This window comes from Megalobrama amblycephala, linkage group LG18, assembly GCF_018812025.1.
Source record: "Megalobrama amblycephala isolate DHTTF-2021 linkage group LG18, ASM1881202v1, whole genome shotgun sequence".
In the NCBI taxonomy this organism is placed as follows: domain Eukaryota; kingdom Metazoa; phylum Chordata; class Actinopteri; order Cypriniformes; family Xenocyprididae; genus Megalobrama; species Megalobrama amblycephala.
In genome coordinates, this window is record NC_063061.1 from 31149883 (window position 1) to 31168770 (window position 18888).

Here is an 18888-nt window from a genome sequence, read left to right on the forward strand (position 1 = left end):
TCAACAGCACTTACGTCAACATACTGAATTTTTTCAGTCTTCTTTTCAATTTTTTTGACCATCAATATATACATGTTATCAACATGAACTTGTGCTCCAAAAAATGTGATGCCAAGTTTATGAATCTGCGCATAACAACAGGTCAGTATATCAGTACCATGCACACAAATTCAGGCACTGATAAGGACCTTGGCTAATATTTAGTTACCACTTGTAGTACGGTATGGGTTCAAATGAATACATTTTTTAAATACAGAGATAGTATATTAAAAGCACATTTTAGTTCATATTTAATGCTGTCTCAAAATAGCACAGTTGAGTACACTGAGATGTTCTTAATATTATCTTAAGATGTACTAAAGATTAATTTTTAGTATATTAAGTACAAAATTAGTGCACGAAAATAGAGCACTTTAAGTGCATTATAGAAATGTACTTTTTTTTCACCTGGGAGATGCGATTAAAGTGTTTACACGCCTGTTTATTGCGATTAAAATCTGCATATGACATATACTATATTGCCAAAATTATTGGGACACCCCTCCAAATCATTGAATTCAGGTGTTCCAATCGCTTCCATGGCCACAGGTGTATAAAATCAAGCAGACAGGCATGCAGACTGATTCTACAAACATGTGTGAAAGAATGGGTCGCTCTCAGGAACTCAGTGAATTCAAGCGTGGTACTGTGATAGGTTGCCACCTGTGCAATAAGTCCATTTGTGAAATTTCCTACTAAATATTCCACGGTCAACTGTTAGTGGTATTATAACAAAGTGGAAGCACTTAGAACAACAGTAACTCAGCCACGAAGTGGTTGGCCACGTAAAATCACAGACCAAGGAGTGACGAATCACGCTTCTCTGTCTGGCAATCCGATGGACGAGTCTGGGTTTGGTGGTTGCAGAAGAACAGTACTTGCCTGACTGCATTGTGCCAAGTGTAAAGGGGTGGAGGGGTGATTATGGTGTGGGGTTGTTTTTCAGGGGTTGGGCTTGACCCTCAGTTCCAGTGAAAGGAACTCTTAATGCTTCAGCATACCAAGACATTTTGGACAATTTCATGCTCCCAACTTTGAGGGAACAGTTTGGGGATGGCCCCTTCCTGTTCCAACATGACTGCGCAGGCCTTCTCGCCAACATCACTGCCTGACCTCACAAATGCGCTTCTAGAAGGAATGGTCAAAAATTCCCATAAACACACTCCTAAACCTTGTAGAAAGCCTTCCCAGATGAGTTGAAGCTGTTATAGCTGCAAAGGGTGGGTCAACTCCATATTAAACCCTACGGATTAAGAATGGGACATCATTAAAGTTAATGTGCACGTGAAGGCAGGCGTCCCAAAACTTTTGGCAATATAGTGTATTTTACTATGATTATGATTACTACTTTATGAGCTTAATTGCATTAATTTGATCAAAATATAGTGTATACATGAGGCAGAGTTTAATTGCAATATTGCCTAAGAATCACATTAGGAGGGTACATATAATCGTAGTCATTGTTAGTTTATCAGTGTTTCGTTACCTGGGTGGTAACTACATCACAATGATGTCATATGATCAGATTAGCCATCGTCCTTGTGGAAGCCGAGAGATCAGAATGACCCAGGACAACTCAACAACTCAGTAACTGCTTTCCCATTGCCTTGGTTATACCTAAAATAACCTCAAACTTTAACAATAATGTTGCTTTGCAAACGCTGCTATTTCAATTGCAAAATGCTAATCTAATTTTTGACATCTTGATTGAGCAATTCATGAAGAATAAGGACATTCCAAAATATAGCAGGTCTTGTTCTACAGTATTTCTTCTCTGTTAGGTCACGGTGGAAAAAAAATAGTTCGAAGAGAATCTTAATGAGGAAGTTGGATAAAGTTAGATAAAGTGATGATGTGCAATATCTAGAAATTTTCCCCTTTGGAAAGTGTCCTGACTGTAATCCAGAGATATCTTAACCATGCACTACAGCTCAAATTTCCCCATGGTTTGTCCCCTTATCCAAATTTTAACCTAATCACAAATGCTTCCTAATTCTCCCAGAGTTAGCATCTTATGGTTCCATCGGATTGTTTCATGGTTTTTTGAATGGGATTTTGGTTAAATGCCTAAAAAAGGTATGTGGTTAAAACAAGCTCAAGATATGTTCAAAACTTTGTTTAAAAAAACCTGAAACTGCACCGAATTACATATTTTGGCTTAGTTTGGGCCTTTGAATAAAACACCCATTCCATGTACCTTTAAGCTTGACAACTAGCAGATATGTTACCCATAGGAAATACATAAACTGAAACCAATAGTAATTTTATTGAGAAACCATTGTTTTTGTACTATTCTGTTGGTGTGAAATAGCTCCAATTATAGAAAGAGCTGAGTGTCTATGAGCCTGTAGGAGTACACAAGGTTTATCTGCTCTCTGCCTGAGCTGATGAGGCCAGTAGGAGAGCACAATGTTCCTAACACTGCTTCTATTGTCTGAAGACACTGCAGTTACCCTGTGTGTGTTTTTGTAGTTTGTCCCACACATCCTGTGGCTCCTTGTGGGAGAGATGCTCATCACATCCTTGAGGAAGACAAGTCTTCCTCTTATGTTGTGTGTGTGAAGAGGCAAACATCTGTATGTTTGTTTAAATCTTTCACTCTTAGAAGAAAGAGCTCGTAAACATACATTATGAATAGAAAAGAAAAAATAACCCATTAAACATGAAAGTATTTTGTCATTTAAGACCACACAGAAGTCTTTTGGCTCTTTAAAATGTAACCTTTTATTCTAAGAGTGTTTTTTCACCATAAAATACATATTTGTATAGGTGTTTATACAATAGAAATATGGACAATATTTGGGTAAGTGTAAGTGTTTCTGTTTTATGTGTATGTTTTTCACGTTGTGCTAGGAGGACGGGTCAGAGCGAGGTTAAATCCATGTTTACCCATCACCCCCATCTATAAATCTCCCATACAGACACACACTCACATGCAAGTGTTTTTTTCTTTTGAAGAACAATTTCCTGTGTTGTTTAATTAGTGATCTGACTCAGACATCCATTAGATCTGCCCAAAACTGCTCATTAATTCTGATTTATCACGGAGAAAGAGAAAGAAAAAGAGAGAGTTGGCCCTGTTCACACCAAGGACGATAACTATCACGATAAAAATATAGTTCTGAAAATCATTCTAAATGTAAAAAAAAAAATAGCAGAGTCTACACCACCACTGTAATAATGGCACAAAGAAACAGTATCGTTGGAATCACTTTTACAACAAATTTTTTTTTCAGCTGATGAACAATAAAACATTGACAGCCAATCGAATCCATCCAGCTTTTAAAAACTTAAGGATTCATTATTTTGAACTCAAGACCCACTTTAAAAACGTATAGCAAAAACTGTAATTTCATGCAAACTGAAATAATTTGTGTGAGATTATAGCCCAATATGCTTTCCCATATACAGTTGGCCTCAAACGTAGAAGGTGACGCTCTCGTGACCTTGCGCAACGTTCCCTAAAAGTTCTCTAAAGGTGACGATTATTCTGAACCTTTACAGAACATTCGGGATGTTCCTAAAACGTCCTCTTTTGGTAATGAAAGTGCTGCAGTTCAAGGTTCCTTATATGACTTTAGGGGGATGTTCCATTTTGGTTATTTGGTGGTCACATAAGAACGTTACAAAGAGGACATTTGGGACGTTACAGAACGTTCCCACATGGTCCTCTGTTGGTCATTTAATAACGTTCCCAATATGACTTTAGGTGGACGTTCTATTTTGGTTATTTTATGGTCGCTTGAGAACATTACAAAGATGACTGTGGCAAGGGGAGGCGTGGTTCAGCGAGGTCTGCAGCGGGAGAGTGAGTCGGGAGACGCGCGGTGAGTTGCAGTAATTGGCGTGGAGAGAGTATTTAATGCCAGGAGAAGCAGGAGTGGGTGAGAGAGAGAAGGACTACTGACTGCTGCACTCCTGGATACCTACTCTACTGTCGGAATGAACTGTATTATCATTTATGACCGTTTTGTGCCTGTCTGCACACCTTTTTGTTTACTTGTTGTGAAATAAAGCAGTCAGTAGTCAAGCCGACCCTGTCCTCTTCCTTCCTGACACACAAACTCTGTTATACTGGTGCCGAAACCGCTATGCAAGCGTCCTCCGGAACGCCATTTGCGGAGATTATCACCTCCCTCGCGGTCATGCAACAAGACCAGCACAAGGCCCTGCTGGAGCTGCGACAAGACCAGGAGAGGCAGTTGCAGGCCATCCTCCAAGCCCAGCAGGAAGACCGCGAGAGGTTCCGGAGCTGGATTGACCGGGAGGTTTGACCGGAAGCCGCGGTCCATCAAGCTGTGCCCTCCCACCTACCCCTCAACAAAATGGGACCTGAGGACGACCCGGAGGCATTCTTGGACCTATTCGAAAAATCGGCCGAAGTCTGTGGGTGGCCGAGGGACCAGTGGCCGATGCGCCTGGTCCCATTGCTCTCCGGGGAGTCCCAGGTAGCGGCACAGCAGCTTCCGGTGCAGAATCTCCTGGTCTTCGGCACAGACAGGTGTTCATTATTTGCGCTTAATCCACTCACTCACCGTGCGTCTCCCGACTCTCTCTCCCGCTGAAGACCTCGCTGAACCCCCCCCCCCCTTGGGAAGTTAACAGAACGTCCTATAGTAATACTCCCCTAAACATTCCCAGAACAGCCTGAATGTTCCCTGAAGGTCCGCTAATTAACGTCCCCCAACCCTTAAAAGAACTCCACATCGTGACCATCTCAGAATGTACTATGAACATTATTAGGCAACGTCCTTAGTGGAGACGTTCTGAGAACATTCTGGGAATGTAACATTTCTAGCGGGGATGAAACAGAAGTTGTGAGTCTTTTCTTCAGAACGTACACTGCCCTCCAAAAGTTTGGAAACGCCCTAGAAAAGTGGAGTTTTGGACAATATTGTCATGAATCCTTTTTAATTTGTGATAATTTTGCACTGATGAGGGACAACACAAACTACGAAAACAGTTTATACATAGAAAAAACTTATATATTCAATTCCTCAAAATATCCTCCATCAGCAGCATTCTGACCTAAACTGGGTTCTAATTGGTTTATTGTATTCTAAACTTAATTGGCAATCAGTTGTTGAAGCTATTAAGGTGTGCTGACCCAAAGATCTTTTACAAACCTGGGCCAAGTTTAAACCAGTAACCAGGCATCACAGCTGGCAAAGGGGCATGTCTGACTTTGACATGTATATATTGCCATTATTATGTAATCAAAATGAAAATTATTATTGCTGGTCTTCAATGAAAATGTCAAGTTACTTTAATGTATTTGCACCAAAAAATGATAACCAAAACCATACTTTGCCAGGGGTGTTTCCAAACATTTGGAGGGCAGTGTAAATGAGTAAAAAGGCCATCTGATTGGATGGTTGTGGTTTGCTCTTGGTCGATCTCATGTGAGTGACAGGTTGCCCCGCCCTTGCCCCAGTAAACATGACATCAGAGAAGAGATGGTGCTGCAAGTGATTAGGCTTGTTCGAGATGCATCGGCATATATGAGGATACGATTCCTTATGCTTTTGATCGGTCATACGACGATCGGTCTGCTTAGTGCCCATGCATCTCAAACAAGCCTTATTTTAGGCTTCTTTGAGATGACATAAAAGTACCACGAGAGCGTTTGGAGAGCATACCACTCCTTATGCTTTTGAATTGCTCTCGCGGTACTTTGATGTCATACGCCAATCGGTCTGTGCAGCGTCGATGCATCTCGAGCAAGCCTTTGATTCAAGATTATGAAGGCACACAAATTGTTTTAAATACTACTAATAATAATAATTATGTGCACAGATAAAATATTTATAATAATGCACAAAAATAATTCATGCAGCATGTAATAATGCAAATAATTCACAGAGGTCTGTATAATAGGGAGGAAGCTCAGCGCGAAATAGCAGCACACCTTATACCTGTGTGTGCGCGAGCCGAGAGCGCCAACTCTGAATCCTCCCACTGAATACTGTCTCCATGGCAACCATGCAAAAGCATGTCCTTACTGAGCAGATCTGACACACAAACGCATGCTTTCTTTGAGAGGACTAAAAATTCAAAACATGATTATAATTCAAAGTATCCTTTCAGTCGGAGATGAAATTGAAAAAGGAGAATGTGCGGCAAAAGAAACTAATGAAAGGAAAGCTGTCATCTTTCTTTTCTATCAGACACACACACAAACACACACTCTACAGTTTGCTGGACTATTTGCTATAGTCTTTGTTTCGTTTCGAGTGGATGAGAAGAGCGCGTTTAGATTGATGGAGTCTTTTGTGCTTATTTCTCTTTATTGTATTCAATTCCCTTTCAAAGGGGAAGAATTTTTGCGCGTGCTGTTTCTAAAGATTTGGTGAAGTCTCATCTAATGGCTGCGAAATTATTATAAAGCCGCAAGCCATACAGTGATGTAAAGGTACAAAATCAGTCCGTTTTAATAAAGCCAGTCGTAACTGCATTTTGTATTCTAGAAAGAGTAAGATGAGAACATTTGCAGTGTGTAGCTAAAGAAAAGGGTGCCATGGATGGAGACTTCCGCCTCAAATCTCCAGCGGAATGAAGGAAATATAGAGCATGGGAAAGTTTGAGTCTTCCTTGCACTGTTCCCATTGGTGTAATAAGATCTGTGCGCATACTGCCTCCTAGTGGCCAGATTTAAAACTGAACACTGAGTTATCCTAACAGTTATCCTAACCCCTGTGCAAACGGGTCATTCCTGTTAAGGGTGTAATGGTTTTTATACTCTACAAACCGTATTTTCTATCGCATACCAACACTGCCCCTAAACCTATCCATCACAGGAAACTGTGCACATTTTTACTTTCTCACAAAAACTCATTCTGTATGATTTATAAGCCTTTTGAAAAGTGGGGACATGGGGTAATGTCCTCATAAGTCACCCTCTCCTTGTAATACCTATATGTCATACCCATGTCATTCTACAAATTTGTGTCCTGATATGTCACAAAAACACTTGCGCGCACTGGAGGAACACTGCCTAGGTATCCACAGGGCTGCTATTTGTCCATTTCAGGACAGTTTTAATTGTTTGTTTGTTTTGGTCCAAAAACATCTCAGGGCACACGCCCATGACCCCTGGCGAGCATGCCAAAGTCACGCCCCCAGTGGTGAACCATTGAACTTTCTAAACACTTATAGGCCAGAACACACCAAGCTGACGCCGACGAACTAGTGGAGACAAAAGCAGACTGCGGGGTTGGCTCACGTCGGCAGCGTCTGTGTCCAAAGTTGGCCTGACACACCAAATCAACACTAAACAGCCGACGGCCAAGTAGCACATCAGTTCTGAGCCTGCATTAGAAGAAATGCCATTCCGTACCAGCAGGTGGCAGTATTTGAACCGCCAATCAGAATGATCAGATGGCTGTTTTAACATTTCGAATTGGCCGAAAAAAAGCAGACGAGGACCAACTTCAGCTGACGGTGCGGAACACACTGAGAAAACTTAGTCGGCCGATGAAGAAAAACTGCCCGACAGCCGACTGTCGGCTTGGTGTGTTCCTGCCTTATGACGTAACAAAGCCTCGTTTACTGAAATCACGTGACTTTGGAAGTTTGATACATGCTCTGAATCACTGATTCGAAACAAAAGATTTGTAAAGCTTCAAAGCTTCATGAAGCAGTGTTTTGAAATCGCCCATCACTAGATATTGTTGAATAAAGTCATTATTTTGTTTTTTTGGCACATAACAAGTATTCTCATCGCTTCATAACATTAAAGGTGCCATGAACGTTTTTTTTACAAGATGTAATATAAGTCTAAGGTGTCCCCTGAATGTGTCTGTGAAGTTGCAGCTCAAAATACCCCAAAGAGTTTTTTAATTCATTTTTTTAACTGCCTATTTTGAGGCATAATTAGAAATGCGCCAATTCAGGCTGCGGCCCCTTTAATTGCTTGCGCTCTCGCCCCCTCCCGAGCTCTCCACTCTATCATTGCATAAACAAAGTTCACACAGCTAATATAACCCTCAAAATGGATCTTTACAAAGTGTTCGTCATGCAGCATGTCTAATCGCATAAGTATGGTATTTATTTGGATGTTTACATTTGAATCTGAATGAGTTTGATAGTGCTCCGTGGCTAACGGCTAATGCTACACTGTTGGAGAGATTTATAAAGAATGAAGATGTGTTTATGCATTATACAGACTGCAAGCGTTTAACGATGAAAATATCTTCATTTATGTTCCGAAGATGAACAAAGGTCTTACAATTGTGGAACTTAATGAGGGTAAGTAATTAATGACAGAATTTTCATTTTTGGGTGAACTAACCCTTTAAGCAGCATAATTTTGATAAATATTAGAACCTCATTGTTTGAGAAACATGAGGGAACAGATTCTGACTGCAAAAATCCAGCTGTCAGAATGCATCCCCCATACCCATGATGAGAGATGTTTCTGTAGTGGCTTAAAAGATGCTGATTTTATTCTGTTTGTGGATGGAGTTTAACCAGTTTAAACATTTATTTTTTTTGGCGTTTTTGCCTTTTACTGTGATAGGACAGTATGTAGACAGGAAGTAAAGTCTAAGAGGGAGAGGGTGATGGGATCAGGAAAAGTCCACGAGCCGGGACTTGAACTTAGGGTACCCAACGTTTCACAGAATTATAGGTGCGCATGCTACCCTCTAGGCTATTGGCACAAACAGACAAACTTTGGCTTGAAAAATATTAGAACCTCTTTGTGTAAGAAACATGTGAAAAAGATTTTGACAGCAAAAATCCAGCTGTCAGAATCCGTTCCCTCACCCCATGATGAGAGATTTTGGATGTAGTAGAATAAAATGCTGATTCTATTCTGTGTGTGGATGGAGTTTAAGCAAGATAATTTTAATAAATATCAGAACCACATTGTTTAAGAAAAATGAGGGAACAGATTTTGAGGGCAAATATCCAGCTCTCAGAATCCGTTACCCCTCCCCCATAATGAGAGATGCTGGAGCCAAAGCTCTTCAGCATTCTGAAGCTAAGCAGGCTCGAGCCAGGACACGACATGGATGGGAGATGGTTTTTGAAAAACTTGACAGTTCTTGGAAGATGCCTTAGTAAGGCCAGCAGGGGGTGCTCACTCCAAGTCTTGTATATCTCTATCCACTTTTATTAATTTGACCTCATTAAATAAGGTGGTAGAACATTCTGATAAGGGTGGTCTCAGTACAGTGGCTGTAGGACTGCCAGATGACCAAAGAAATATTACCAGCAAGATGGTGTAAAAGCATTCATTTCTTGTCTATTAGCACGCACTACTGCTCACACCAATGGTGGAAATAAGGCAGTTAGAATAGCAGAATATGTGGGAGAGCTTTGCTATAGTGTGACTTAACTGTATTGCAATACAGGTAGCACATTCTGAGGGACAGTTTGAGCCACTCAGGATGCACTACCCGTCCCATGGACTCATTTTAATGTGGCAGCACAGAGCAGTGGGGCCAAACTCAGTGTTAGTGAAATCAGTGTTAAACAAATAATCCAAAATTAATTTGATCATGCTGCTTTAAGTAATCTAATTCAATACATTAATCTACAATTTACATTTAACAGATTCTATCATATGTGGAATACAATTTAAAACCAGCACTTTTAACACTATTATTATTATAATTTTAAAAATTTAATTTTTGGGTGAACTATCCCTTTAAAGAAGCAGATTAATGTAAGATTAAAGAGTATCTCTTCAAAGTTATATGCATAATTGTTCAAATTAATGTAATTGTTAATGTTAATACATATTTTGAACCTGTATTTGACCCAGTCTTTACTGAAAGCTTTGAACAGGAAATAAATTGGGGACAGTTAGAAGCAGCAGCAACTATACATTTGTCAGTACTGCTTACACTGCAGACAGTCATTTGTGCATTCAAAAAAATTGTCATATTTTAACCATACAGTTCTTATGAGCTATGAGTTCTTATGAGTTCAAACACAATATGTGAACTAGGGATGGGCGATATGGCCTAAAAAAATTATCACGATAATTTCAGGTATTTATTGCGATAACGATACCAATGACGATAATTATATATATATATATATATATATATATATATATATATATATATATATATATATATATTACACCATAAACTTGATAGTCATTAGTCAGCAAGAAAAATAAGAAAACAAACCATTTAAAACAAAATGAACTGGATTAGAAACTGAATTATTTAAGTATAAGTATCATAACTTTATTATCATAAATATACCTAAACTGTGTGCTTGTAATCAAACGCATCATTTTATTCTGGAGACTGAACTCGCGCTCTGCTGCCACACTGGAGCGCGCTCACCACCTACTGGGCAGGGGCGGGAATTACATTTACAAGCTACAACAGCCTCAGTAATCTGACGGACGGCCTTCATATTTTTCATTGCTAAAAAACAAAAACAGTTAACGCAACCTCATATATATATATATATATATATATATATATATATATATATATATATATATATATATATATTTATTTATTTATTATGTATGTATGTATGTATGTATGTATGTATGTATGTATGTATGTATGTATGTATGTCGCGCGATTGTCATGCCGACCGTAACAGCCCTAACTGTATCAAAAAGTAACAATCCCAACTATGTCTTCAGATAGTTTACAAAATATATCTGACGCAGCTCTCCGTGTACGCGCTTCGGATGAGTACACATAAATCTCCTCACAGCGCGCGCAAGTTCTCTTTTGCGTCTTACAGTTGAATGTTTAAAGTGGCAACTGGCAAGGTTTAAATGAGTTTAGTTTAAACAATAGCAACGTGAGATGTTCAGGTCTCACCTGCACTCGCGCGCTATCAAAACCCGGGTGATGATGGCGTGAATGACATACGGCTCATTCATTGAACATTTGTTTATAGTGATTACCGTAGTTTGCTCCACATCTGATTTTCTATAACCAAACCAGTTCCAAATTGTGAAGGGAACTCTTCGCTTAACAACAAGCTGCTCCTCAGCCTCACGTCTTTCGTCATGCTTGTTTTAACTCCACACATGAACAGTGAATCGGTCGCGCACGAAATAAGTCAACAACTAGACTTATCGTAATTATCGCGAGGAGACAAATTTTTATCATGAGGAGAATTTTCAACGGTATTTATCGCAAACGATAATATCGCCCATCCCTAATGTGAACTATAGCATTGAAGATTTTGAAAATAACACACTGTAACAAAGAGCAATGCAATAAGAATGTAGAGAAAATGTAAGATGATAAGATGAATTCTCACAAAACTTGTTTTATTATTTTTGTTGTTTGCAGTGGGTGAATGGGAATATGTGTGTATATGTCTCTGTGTGTTTGTGGGTGTGTTGTGTGTACTTGCTGTTTTTGATAAATATACGATTGTGTGCATATAGCATCAGGGCATCAGTGTGTGTGTGTTGCAGTGTATGCACTCATTTCACATTTGCTATTTCACTAAAACTAATGAAAAACTGAATGACAGCTTATGATCACAACATAGAAGACAAAATCAGAAAAAAAAATATATATATATATCGCCTGAAGCTCAATCAGATTAAGATATGGGTCATTCTTTTATTGTGATTGGTAGATCAGGGACCAATCAGTGACCAGGCAGTACTTATATTATAAATACAAATACAAAATCCATGTAATGTCCATTTCAATGAACTCAGGGTCTGAAGGGGCTAAACAAAATTTATTTAAAACATTCAGACAACATGAACAAATGGTCAACTTTGAGATTTGTTAGATTTGTTAAACGTACACCTAATGCATGGCAATCCCATTAGAAAAAATGTGAATCCCCAAAGGACAGGTGAATTCACAACAACAGATTCAAAAAAGCCAATTGGTACACCTAAATCAAACCATGCCATTAATAATTTTACCTGAATCTGCATTTATCCTGTTTTGACACGTCTGAGGGTCATGAAGGTCTTTCCCGTTATGTTCTCCAGTGAATTAAATACAGGACTGCTAAAATTCTCCTTTCTTTGAGTCACTTCAGAGGAAGAAAGACAAAAGGATAAAAAGTTACTCGGTGGAGGAAATGTCTTACAAATGTACTTTTGATGATGAGAATAATACTTTTAACTATATATCAATCCCAACGTAAGGTTTAGAAGCAATGGTTAAAACTGACTAACACCATAATGCAGTTGATAACAGTGGTGGATTTGTCACTCTGTTAGGTGCCTATTCTCCCTGAAAAATCTTCTTCCAGTGCTTGATCTAAAAAATGTAATAAAAAAAATTTTGGCACAACACCTGCACAGTAACTTCATATCCACGACTAAACACTGAGCATTCCAAAACAAAGTCAAAGAGCGGCAACGGGTGGTGTTCTGCCTTGGTTTCTCCTGGACTTACTCTTAAGACAACAAATTATATTTAATGAAATTTACTCAAGATACTTCATATGATATGAAGTGTGTCATATGTCTTGAATGTCCCAAAAATATCAATAACTCATTTTCGACCAAAAAAACTTTTACATTTGCATGGCAGTGTGTGTGCCTGTGTATAATAATTAATATAACAATATAATAAAACAATATTAATATAAGAGCATATAGCAGATTTAGTGAGACATCACAAAGAGAACCTGCTGTTTGACATTTAAGAAGAAAAAACTTTCTTCAACTATCTCCTCAAATAAATGTACAATACCAGGTTCTGTTTGTAAGGGCTCAGTAATTGTGAAAAATGTTCAAAAGCATTTTTTTTTTTTTGTAGCCAAGACTGTACAGAAATGGTCTGTCACGAATGAATAAACCTACCCTGAAAAATATTCACTGCGACAACTATTCCCGAACTCCCCTATTTCTAACATATATGCCATAAACATACGTTTAATAATGAGTTGGGAGTGTAAACACTTCTTTTTAATGTCCACTCTTTCTAGAATCTGAATGTCGATGATATGGCGGGGGCGTATGAGGCAGAAACGCGTGTTACATGGTATATGTTCCTACTCTATAGGTTCCTACTGCGCTTATTCTATAGAAATGACGTAGAGTGCGGAAGCTCTAGTGTGTAACACAGAAGGGAAACTAGTCTCGCGCTTCCCGGAAGCGGGACCGCAGAATCATGGCGACCGTCTCAGTGTGTCAGTATCATCCCGGCGGTTTCAGTTTCGAAAATTGCAAGAGGTGAGATTTAGCCCTCTATATTAAGGGGAATTTAGCCGGTGGAGTGGGGTATTTTTTTATTCTATGATTTCGGTGAAATAACAAAGAGTTTAAATGGGATTTAAAGGCATTTTAACGATCGGTTCAGTCACGGCCTGTGTGAATGACTCAGGAGAATTTATTCAAACCCATTTGAGTAATGGGTTTATTTCATGAAATATACATTAAACTAAATTACACGTTATTTATAGCATTTAGAAATGTGTTTTTTTTAATGTTACAGTGTTTTCGTTTATTATTGTTGATATTTTGTTGTTATTGGTGGGCTTCGACCCCGCGCTTATAGTACATATAGTAAATTCGGGCAAAATTAACGTTTAAACTCGTGAATTTTATTTATTTTCAAAACTAAAATCACTTTTGTAATTAATTTAATAATATTGCGATTTGTATTTAATTACTCATGAACAGAAACGTTAAGCGACATAGTTTGACTGAGTCATTTTCTAACAACAATGACAAAAAGTCTTTACTTGGTTGTTCTTTACATATATAGTAATTTTTGCGTTTTTGTCATATAAAACTCGTCAGGATGATTTCCTCTAGTTTTCTTTATAAATATGAATACTTGTGTATTAACCACAAAGGAGTGGTGATATAAGAGTGTCCACTAGTCGTCAGTAGAACTGACATGTTTGAGGATGGATCTGTTATTGTCATGCTGTCTGTATAAATTAAAAACATAATACAACTTAATGCTGACTGGTCAAACCAGTGCTTTTCTACATTTATTATGTTGCTAATGTAGCATCTTATCCGAGTTTATAAAGGAGCAGAGTTTTAATATAAAGGGCTGAAAAAAATAAAATGATGTTTGGGGAAAAAAAACGTAAAATGTTTGTGTTATAGAAATGCCCTTCTGGAGGCAGACATCACTAAGCTGGGTTTCAGCTCTCCTGCTGCTCGTAAAACCGGCACCACCATTTGTGGAGTCGTTTACAAGGTAAGATAAAGAGCGCATATGAGTTTAATTGAAAAAAATAAACCTTATTTCAGTCAAAAACGATGGCCTAGAAGGAAGATTGCCTCACAAAAATCATCTCCCTCTCTCTCAGGATGGTGTTGTTTTAGGTGCGGACACTCGTGCGACTGAAGGAATGGTCGTCGCTGATAAGAACTGCTCTAAAATTCACTACATTTCTCCCAACATCTAGTGAGTACAAACACAGTTCATTACAGACAACTCACATCTTTGTGATTTACAATCCCTGACATCAAATGACATTATTCTGAAGCTCTCTTTCTCTCTCGTTGTGTAGTTGTTGTGGAGCCGGTACCGCTGCAGACACTGAGATGACCACACAGATCATCTCCTCTAATCTGGAGCTCCATGCTCTGTCCACCGGCCGTCTCCCGCGAGTCGCCACCGCAAACCGCATGCTCAAACAGATGCTCTTCAGGTAATGAATCATCTCAGTGCTATATGATGTGCATGTACAGTACCACCAAAATATTGGAATATTTAAGATTTTTTTATGTTTTTGAAAGAAGTCTCTTATGTTCACCAAAGCTGCATTTATTAGAAGAAAAATGCAGTAAAAACAGTAATATTGTGAAATATCATTAGAACTTAAAATAACTGTTTTCTATTTGAATATAATTTAAAATATAATTTCTTCCTGTGATGCAAAGCTGAATTTTCAGCATCATTACTCCAGTCTTCAGAAATCATATGTTGATTTGCTGCTCAAGAAACATTTCTTCTTATTATCAATGTTGAAAACCGTTGTACTGCGCAATGTTTTTGTGGAAACAGTGATACATTACCATTACACTAACATGTTCAATAATTACAGTAAAGACTTATGTAATGTTACAAAAAAGATTTCTATTATAAAAAAAATGAATTATGAAACAAATAATAATGAAAAAGGTATCATGGTTTCACAAAAATATTAGGCAGCACATCTGTTTTCAAGTTGATAATAATCAGAAATGTTTCTTGAGCAGCAGATCAGCATATCAGAATGATTTCTGAAGGATCATGTGACACTGAAGACTGGAGTAATGATGCTGAAAATTCAGCTTTGCATCAAAGGAATAAATTACATTTTAAAACATATTCAACTAGAAAACAGTTATTTTAAATTGTAATAATATTTCTCAATATTTTGATTAAATAAATGCAACCTTGGTGAGCATAAGAGACTTCAAGAGGTTTCAAAAACAAAAAAAAATCGTTAATGTTTGACCGGTAGTGTATATGACAATGTGACATGTTTTTACATATGTAGGTATCAGGGTTACATTGGTGCTGCGTTAGTTCTCGGAGGGGTTGACTGCACCGGCCCACACTTATACAGCATCTATCCACACGGGTCAACAGACAAACTGCCCTATGTCACTATGGGTGAGTTACACTAGCATACTTATATGAATCATCTTCCTCTTCCACCAAAAGGGGGAGATATTGTGTCTCTGAAAAGCCTTTGATCGGCGCCAAAATATGAAGGACGTCTTGACTGACTCGCTTTGCAAGTTGTGACTTCTATGACAATGTGACATGCACCGTTCAGTGAATATCTGTTACTGCAGAAGATGCTCCCCTTTCTCACTGGTCAGTATGTTTTTTTTTTTTGTCTCATCAGGTTCTGGATCTCTGGCAGCAATGGCTGTCTTTGAGGATCGCTACAGGCCTAACATGGAGGTAACCCTCTCTCGTGTGCATTTGAATGTCTTTTTTGCTCTTTTGTATTAAGGTGTACACTAATGTTCAAAAGCTTGGGGTCAGTAATTTTTTATTTTATTTAATAAAATAAATACTATTATCTAACAAGGGCACATTAAATTGACCAAGAGTGACTGTAAAGACATTTATAATGTTGCAAAATAGATGCTGTTCTTTTGAACTGTTCTTTTTTTGAAGAAAAAAAAAAAAAAAAAATCAACCCCAAACATTTTGGACATAATATATATTGAATAATATATATACATATTGTATATTCAGGGTTTCTAAAGTCATTGACAAACTGGCAATATCAGAGAATTTCCAAAACAAATTGTTATTTTTAAGCCTGGAAAAGTCATGGGAATTTATCTTAATCTTAGAAAGGAATAGTCATTTTGGGTTTGGAATATGAAGTATCATTTGTAAATAGTCTTTTGTGAATGCAGTGTTATCCAGTACCCATGTAAGACTGGGAAGCATATGTTTATCTGTGAAAACATGTAGGAACCCGATATTCTGTTGTAACGAAATAATGATGATGGTGGTTGTGCCGATCAGGAGGAAGAGGCCAAACGTCTTGTGCGGGATGCGATTGCAGCCGGTATCTTTAATGACCTGGGCTCAGGAAGCAACATTGACCTGTGTGTGATCACCAAGGGGAAGGTGGACTACCTGAGACCTCATGACGTGGCCAACAAGAAGGGTGTCAGGTGAGGGTCCATCGTCACCCATCTAAACCTATTCCAGTTACACTTGTTGCACAGTGGCATGGAGGCAGTGATGAAATCTGTGTGATTATTTCATGTGGCCATCTGATTGTGCTTTTTAAAAAAAGAACCTTAAACTGTCATAAATGCCCATTCCATCCCTCAATTGAAAGTTTATTCACCCAAAACTTGCTTCAAGACGTTCATAAAGAGATCGTAAAATAAATCCTTATGAATAAAGCAGTTTAATCCAAGTCTTCTGAAGAGACATGGTCACTTTATATGATGAACAGATTTAATTTTGGCTTTTAATCACAAATAAATATTGATCAGCGAACATAAACAGAAGCTCAGCTGTACTTGCGTGATGCTTGAGAACAAACCTCATTGGTTCCTGTGGAAGCTCTAATGTGCTGCGTAACACACGAGAATGAACCTCATGCTTGAGCTTCTGTTTACCAAATTTGAATGCTGCAAACATTGTTTGCTGACCAATGTTTATATGTGAATAAAGGCCTAAATTAAATCTGTTCATCATATAAAGTGATCGTGTCTCTTCAGAAGTCTTGTATTAAAACGCTTGATTCATATGGATTTATTTTACGATCTCTTAATGAACGTTGCGTGAATAGACTTTCAATGGAGGGACAGAAATCTCTCAGATTTCCATAAAATTATCTTCAATTTGTGTTCTGAAGATGAACTAAAGTCTTACGGTTTTGGAACAACATTTTTGGTTGAACTATCCCTTTAACAATCTGGTGATGAAGGCGGCCACATGTCTGCATGATACTAAATGATACTATTTTACTAAATGAAAGGCTCATGCTTCACTGTTCGCTTTTAAGGGAGGATAACATTGATGGACGCCCTGTGTGAGTAACCGTGTGTTAAAACGAGTACCCGCATCGCAATTGTAACCTGCATGTGTTTGACTAACCAAGTGTGAGTTTGGAATAGTTTAGTTGTTGACTAGCTGTTTGCTGGTTTTTCTCTTACGATCTTCTGCTAACATTATACATGTGTTTTTTTAAGAGCACCAAAGTGTATTTCTCCATTTGGATCATTTTTTCCATGTGAAAAACATGCAGTGTTTCAGTCCTGATTAGAGATGCATGAGTAGCATCTTCTTTAATTGTTTTAATTCTTAATTTTTTGTGCGTTCTCTTCACAGAACCGGAAACTACAGGTACAAGCATGGAACTACCGGGGTTCTGACGAAGGTTGTGATTCCTTTGAACCTAGAGGTGGTAGAGGAAAGTGTGCACACCATGGATACCTCCTGAGAAGACAAAACCCACTACACTTTAATCTGTTTGTTTGCCCCCAAGTATTATGTGGTGGTTTAGTAATTTTTCATTATTTCCAATAAAAGAAGTTTTGAGTTGAAGTTTGTGGGTTTTTTTTTTTTTAAATGTGTATCTTGCTGTATTCTTGCTCTTGTTCTTTTCTTAAAGCATGCCAATTTATTGAGGTATAATGTATTTTAGATGACTCCTTATTTTGCATGTTTACGTAGCATGACAGTCTAATCAAATATTGAGTCAAAAAATATTAAGGTATGATTTTTTTTTTAATGCTTTTGAAATAAGTCTCTTCTGCTCACCAAGGCTGCATTTATTTGATTAAAAATACAGTAAAATCAGTAACATTGTGAAATATTAATACATTATAAAATAGCTGTTTTCTATTTTAATATATTTTAAGAAATAATTTATTCCTGTGACGCAGAGCTGAATTTTCAGCATCATTACTCCAGTCTTCAGTGTCACATGATCCTCCAAAAAATATTTTAATATGCTGATTTGCTGCTCAATTTTTGAAACATTATAAATGTATAATCAGTTTTGATCCAATTAATGACTTTGCTGAATAAAAGTATTGATTTAAAAAAAAAAAGGAAAAAAAGTACTGACTCCAAACCCTTGAATGGAAGAGGATTAGGGCCAAGCAGTAATAAAAAAATAAAACCATCTCGAGATTAAAGTTGTTCAATTTCGAGAAAAAAAGTCGAAATAAAATGTTAAGAATAAACTTATTAAATTATGAGAAAAAACTCGTTAAATTACGAGAACAAATTCATTAAATTACGAAGTGTTCTCATAATTTAACAACTTTTTTCTCGTAATTTAATGACTTTATTCTCATAATTTAATGAGTTTATTCTCAACATTTTATCTTGACTTTTTTCTCAAAATTTAACGTCATTTTTTCTCATAATTTAACAAATTTGTTCTCGTAATTTAACGACTTTTTTCTCGTAATTTAATGACTTTATTCTCAACATTTTATTT

General features: G+C 37.6%; 1 protein-coding gene across 1 annotated transcript; it reads left to right on the top strand.

Annotated features, from left to right (window-relative positions):
- Positions 1–13024: 13024 nt before the first annotated feature.
- psmb7 (proteasome 20S subunit beta 7) lies at positions 13025–17984 on the top strand. The gene is made up of 8 exons (XM_048166744.1): positions 13025–13180; positions 14069–14162; positions 14275–14372; positions 14479–14619; positions 15454–15569; positions 15808–15866; positions 16446–16597; positions 17769–17984. The coding sequence occupies exons 1-8, from the start codon at positions 13119–13121 to the stop codon at positions 17878–17880; spliced, it is 834 nt and encodes a 277-aa protein (XP_048022701.1). The 5' UTR covers positions 13025–13118; the 3' UTR covers positions 17881–17984.
- The last annotated feature ends 904 nt before the right edge of the window (positions 17985–18888 follow it).